The 6,972-nt window shown below is 32.6% G+C and overlaps 1 protein-coding gene across 1 annotated transcript; it reads left to right on the top strand.

Annotated features, from left to right (window-relative positions):
* The first annotated feature begins 3,250 nt into the window (after nt 1–3,250).
* LOC112512949 (protein FAR1-RELATED SEQUENCE 5-like) lies at nt 3,251–5,718 on the top strand. The gene is made up of 3 exons (XM_025119074.1): nt 3,251–3,927; nt 4,011–4,269; nt 5,617–5,718. Exons 1-3 carry the CDS (start codon nt 3,251–3,253, stop codon nt 5,716–5,718), a joined length of 1,038 nt encoding a protein of 345 aa, XP_024974842.1.
* Nucleotides 5,719–6,972: the final 1,254 nt, after the last annotated feature.

The raw sequence follows: 6,972 nt of genomic DNA, 5'->3' as shown, positions 1-6,972 counted from the left end.
CGCACACACGAAATTAAGTGGACACGTTAAATATCATGTATTGTATTTCTCCATGTTTTACCTTGCACCGGGTCACATGGCTAGTTTACATGTATGTATTTAATTAAGGCCTTCATTCACAAACTCCACCTTGACTTCAATCCAACCAAAATAAACACAATACTTCATCGGGTCTTCAGAAAAGTTTGGGGGTTTACAAGTTAAAAACATTTTGATATCACCCTTTTCTGGTATTTGTGGATTGAATTTGCAGGTTTATTTCGACCCTTTCTGTCTCTACCCTGGCCGGTACTCCCAGAATAGATGTCGGTATATTTCTCAGCTTACTCATTTTCTCTGCTAACATATCCCGAGTAACATACTCAGGAGGTTGTACTAGTTCTTGATTTATATTTTCCTGATCAGATGAACTTTAGGTTGATTACTCCTTCCTTTCCCACAACCCCTTCCACGACCTTTACCCCGACCTCTCCCTCTACCTCTAGGCGTGGGAATGGGGCGGGGACCTCAATCCCTGTCCCCGTTCTCGTTTACTTATCTATATCCCCGTCCCTGTCCCCGTCCTCATCCCCGCGGAAGAACATAATCACATCCTCATCCCCATCTGCAACAGGTCCCCAACGGCAAAACGGGGATTTTTTTTCCCGTTTATGTAAGTTATATTAAATTAAATATGTGAGAGGCCATACATGTTTAAATTTCAAACATTTTCAATAAACTTAAAACCAAAATGAATTTAATTTAATATTAAAAAAACACAACATCATATAAGAACAAATAATCTAAAACCAAAAAAAATCAATTTAATCCAAAAAAACTTAAAGTCACATGTACCAAAGGATATTAAGCTATATAAAACCATATCGAGTAATATACAAAACTTATCTAGTAATTATATTTTGACTTGACATCCAAAATATTACATATTAACATCCGAGAAATAACAATTTTAGATTATAAACTTAGTTAGGAAATAGGAAATTATGAATTACCGCTTTAGTTGAAATAAATAATATACATATATATATATATATATATATATATATATATATACACATATATAGGGGCAGGTTCAAATGAAAACCATGTCATTCTAAAAAACCGTGTAAACCAAAATCGACGAATAAGAACATTCTTTTTTAATTAAATTTAATCAATAAGGTCATTTTGGTCATTTTCATTATTTTTTTCATAAATAAGGAAGTTATTAAGGAATATTAAATAATGAAATTTAATAATGGAAATTATATAAATGGAATGATTTAAAGATTTTAATATATTATAATATTAAAAATTGATTTTCTTTTTTTTTTATTCAATGAAGCTGGAAACATTCATGAAGATTTTATATTGTTATGTAATGAATGCATGATTTGAGGTTCATTGTATCAAAAATTACCGGTTATGAACCTGTTTCATATGAAAAGGTTTTAATATGAAAAGGTTTCATATTACCAGAGCATAACATATTATTGAGCATATGAAAATGTTTCATTACGAAAAAACGGTTGCATATTATATTAATATGCGTAATGAAAAGGTTTCATCATAATGAAACAGGTGCATAATATATTTTAATTTTTATGCAATTAATGTTCATATCATAAGGTTTCATTATAAAATGTTTTATTTGCTTCTTTTATTTATATTGTATATGTTCATGTACTTCCAGTTCATGGTGATGAAACATATTCATGTTCAAGTTTTTATGTATATTCATAGTTAGGTTAGTGAAAATGAAACGAGTTCATGATGTAATTGATCAGTTAGTCATTAACCGCTTTAAGACTTGAAAAATGATGGTGGAGGTGAATGGTTTAGTTGATGAAATGGGTGCATAATATATTTTATTCTCTATGCAATTAATGTTCATATGAGACGGTTTCATTATAATATGGTTTATTTGCTTCTTTTAGTCATGATGAAACATGTTCGTATACTCGTTTCATGATGATGAAACATATTCATGTTCAAGTTTCATGGTGATCCATGTTATATTGTGTGTGATGAGGATCCGTTTATTCGGATACTTGAAAATGAAATGAGTTCATTTACAATTGTTTAATGACTGTTGAACTCGTTTCATGGCCAACCACGTTGTAAAATTACGTAGGGGGTCCGTTCAGTGGATGTAACGTTTTAATTAGAATGAAACGGGTTCATAATTCATCATTGCAAAAAATGAATGAGTTTCAATATCAAATGAGTATAATGAAACTCGATCTTGCATAATCATAAAATTTAATAAGCGCATTAAACAATGAAAAAATTTCATTAACTAAATTGTAACGAATCCGTCAACAGAGAAATTAAGAAAAACGAAATATGATCATTTATTTTAATTTTTAATGAAATTATTCAATATACATTAGTGAATATGTTGTGTTTTGATTTTGATATAACTTATTGATGAATATTATTTWAAAAAATGTTAACATTAAAATAGTATATTACTTCACAAAGTGAATCAATTTCATTAATAATATAATTTACCTGATATGGTTGCCTTGAATAAAAAATACTATGAATTAAATTTATTTAAACTCATAGACATTATATATATTCATATCGTTTGAGCCATAGACAAATACAATAGTCAACGACAATGAGTGATCAGGGAGAAGGTATTATTTGTCATGAAATTCATGACATATACAGTAACGTTGTTGCGGATGAAGATGGGTGCTATGGTATGTGTTATGTATTTTAATTTCTAAGTCAATGTACCTTCCATAACATGAATGTTTGTATGATGTTCGTCCGTATTTGGGTCCTTGTATGCGTTTCATAGTTGGAGAATTTGTATAAAGCAGTTAGTAGGATTTGAGAATAGGGTTATGGTTTGATCACATCAATGGACAATATTTTTTCATGAAACAATTTCATTAATACGGATACCATATAGTATCCATATTGTTAATGAAGGTGTTTCATTAACACATACAATATCCCTAGTATCCATATCATAATGAAAATATTGTAATGAAAATATTTTAATGAATAGTTTCATAAAATAAGTTAAAAAACTTGAGCATGTTGCGTATAACTAATAGGACGTAATGAAACATAGTAATGGCGTTAATATTCGTAAGTGTAACTATATTGTAATTTCAATTTCTACTTGTTAGATGCATTATCACCAGAAATGGGGGAATCACCTGAGGGCACGAAGTTATAGTTTCCTAAAGTAGATGGCAATATTTGTCCAAAAGTTGGTGAATTCTTTTCATCGGTTGATGCCGTAGAAAATATGTATAGGAAATACGCGGACGTTGCTGGGTTTGATATCCGACTGGCCAGCAAGAAAATGAACTCGTTGGGTGAAGTGCAAACACGTTATTTTGTTTGTAGCAAAGAGGGTATTCCACCCAAAAAGGAATTTGATTCTTTAGAAGTTTCATCGGGTGAGAGGAGAAGACGTAATACAAATTTCAAACGTACTGGTTGTAAAGCTTGCCTAAAGGTACACTATGTCAAAGAGAGTGGCCGGTACAAGGTTTATCATTTCATTGAGTCTCATAATCATATGCTTTGTCGTTCGGATGAAAAGTTGTTCACCCGTTCAAGACGCCAACTTGACTACAAGGATCGTAAATTTTTTTACCATGCATCCAGCTCTAAAGTTGGTATCACTCAATCACGCAGGATGCAGTTGGCAATTAACGGAGGTTTAGTATCATTAGGTGGGACAGCTAGGGATCATATGAACTTTAGAAGAGACATAATGCTATTCGTTGGTAACAAAGATGCACAAATGCTAATAAACAAGATGAACAAACGGCGTGAACATTTCCCAGAATATTTTTTTGAATATAAGTGTGATGAGAAGGAGTTGATTGCAATTTTTTGGGCAAATGAAACAGCAAGAATGAATTACAAACATTTTGGAGACACCATATCGTTTGACACTACATTTCGGACAAACAAGTAAGTTGTCTTAAATTATTTGTTATAAATTGTTTTATTTATATCCAATGAAAGATATATATGCTTCTTTTGCATCTTAACAGGCATGCAATGATTTTTGTWCCATTTGTTGCAATTGACAATCACAAGAAGTCCGTTGTGGTTGGTGCTTCATTGATTAGAAATGAATCAATCGTTAATTTCACTTGGGTATTGAGGGCGTTTATGAAAGCACACGGTACTCAGCCAAAGTTTGTAATAACCGATCAATGTGCAACAATGAAACAAACGATCCCTATAGTTTTTCCAGAAGCTACTCATCGATTGTGTATGTGGCACATAACAAAAAAAGTGAAGGAAAAGGTATGTCTAATTTCATCCATTGGGTACAATTCTAATATATACATACATAAGTTTGTTTACTACGCGTTTCGTAACAAAAAAGTCTTCATAATGGGCAATATGAAAAAAATGGTTTGACAATTTCTTGATTGTGTGCTTGTTTCATTGTGAAGATCTGTGATCATTTAGCCCATGGGACCCCGTTTAAAAGCAAGTTCAACAAACTCGTATGGAATGTACACCTAAGTCCCGAATATTTGTGAGGAACATTGGTTTTTGTTTCATTTTGATTTATCTTAGCTAGTAACGGTTATCGATGAAATTCTGCTGGCTCCTAAAATTATTGGGATTAGCATGTTCATGTAATGGTAAAACGTTTAGAGTGGGATGCGATGAAGGTGTTAATGAGATACGTCCATCACGAAGAAAATAATTTTTTATGGTATTTGTTTGAAATTTTTTTTCTAACGTAGTAACCTTCTACACTAGTGAATATGTGAGTGTAAGATATATGTAATTTATCTTACCAATATGTGTTCATTGGAATGAAAATAGTGAGAACATCTAATGAAATACTGTAAAAGTGAAGTAGCTCTCTCTATTGTCGCGGTTAAGACGTAAGAGTACTCATAAAATAATGCTTAAAATGTTACATCTAGAAACATGTTTTAGATATAAGATAACGATTATACATGTGAATTTGATAGTCAAACTGTAGGAACCATGTGATTATTCAAGTATAAAAAGGGTTGGTATAGAGTACAAAAAGTGATGAAAGCGTTTAATCGATGAAACAGGTGCATACAATCCGGTATATTTATGGTTGTTGTATTTAAACTTATGTGTGAAGGAAAATTGGTTTACTAGGCCAGCGTGTGAATCAATGTCTGTTCATGATAGGAATGTAAATGTTATAATGAAAATGAAGTTTGTTTGGGACGGTGCAATTGAAATGATGTATGATGTCTTATGTCATTCCTACTGAATTCGGTAGTGTCGCGTTTGATTAGTAGTATCATACTGTGCAATGATAAAGTTTCATTGTAATATTTATTTGTGGACTATTCAATGAACATGAAATAGTTTCATAATAAAGATATATAACACAAGTACTTCAAGCAAGGACTAAAGATACGGTTGATTTTAATAGGAAAAAAGACTAAGCATTAAGTTGCTTAGCAAATATTTGAGTACTTGTTAAGACAAGATCAGTTAATTCAAATGAAAATGAACAATACATAACTGACTACTAAAAAAACTACAAAATCCATGTCATAACCTCCAAAATATAACCCCAAAAAAAGTATAACTAGTGAACCAATGCTAAACCAATGGATTGCTATGCTTGAACGTTAACGCCTATTGCAGATGTCTTTGTTGCTTTTGCTTGCTCTATCGCTTTCTTTTTGGCTTCGGGATTCATTGCATGAAACTGATCAACCTCTTTCACGATTGACTCCCTTCTTTTGATGAAGTTGCTGAGTAATAACTTCGCCGTGTATTTCTTCTTTAGATCAGTAAGCTGGGTTCTTTAATTCGGTCCTTCTGTAGTGAATCCGGTCTTCCATGACCTTTCATCTCCCATCCAAGTTTTCATATGCCTCATCAAGAACACACCTCCATCCTCGAAATTGTCTTTTGTTTGCCAACTCATTTCCAAGCGTTTCATCTATTTCTTGCCAACTAGGATGGCCTACAACTCTTAGATGCTTGATCATAAGGCGATGCTGGAGAAAGAAATAATCAATTGTAAAATGTATTTCATGAAGAACATTCAAGTACAAGAGTGATTGTCAAGTTAGTATACTTACTAATAAGTCGACAACGTGTTCATACAACCCCATATCGTCTTCGATCTGACAACCTTTCCAAAATTTGTTGTCTATTACAACAACTGATGGCTTCTTGAAGTTAAACACCACCATGTAATAGTGACCACAATCCATAATAGGAAAAAAAGCCTCTGTGTGTTAAACTGTTATGTAATGTCATGCAAAAAATAAATGTCTACGTAAATTTAAATGCAAAAAAATGTAAATAGTGAGCATACGAGATCCATATTGCGCATTTTAATAATTTCCATGTTGAAACGCACTGATTTCGCGAGGTAAGTGCTGAAAATGTCAAACTGAACATTAAAATCTGCCTGATGAGTCTTAAGCTTCAGATCTCCCTGTATGATAGTCATGTAGTCAGACAACATTCATGAAATCATGTTTTGTTTAATTAGGAATCACTTTGTTAATATTATATAGCTTACCAATACAGTTGTATTGAAAAAAAAAAACGACGCGGTGAATCTCGGCTTCTGTACATTTCCTCCATGTTTAGCAATTCAGCCCATCCATCTATAACATTTGTGTAGACAATTGATTTGGATGCTAGACTAGCCAAATTCCCCCGCAATATGTTTGTGGAATTCTCCAATTCGAATACAATGTCGCTACAGATTTGTCACGTAAACATAATTATATTAGTCGAATCATATGTCATTGATAATTTGTTAGTAAGTGCATTTGGTAACAATGTACTACAGTGAACATATAGTAAAAACATATTCTTACAAGGTTGATCCAATTTCTGCGAGCGCCCACTCATGTATACGTCTATCCTCTGCAGTTACCTTCATGTCTATAGCCCGCCGAACAAAAGGTGATCTAAGGTGATCTCTGTTGGTCCCAAAGGGTTTACAAGAATACTAAACAGTTTGTAGAAGGGGGGGGG

Source organism: Cynara cardunculus (genome assembly GCF_001531365.2).
Source record: "Cynara cardunculus var. scolymus isolate 2C chromosome LG 5, CcrdV1, whole genome shotgun sequence".
Taxonomy (NCBI): Eukaryota; Viridiplantae; Streptophyta; class Magnoliopsida; order Asterales; family Asteraceae; genus Cynara; species Cynara cardunculus.
The sequence above is the reverse complement of the archived record's forward strand: the minus strand, read 5'-3'. Positions and strand labels throughout refer to the sequence as shown.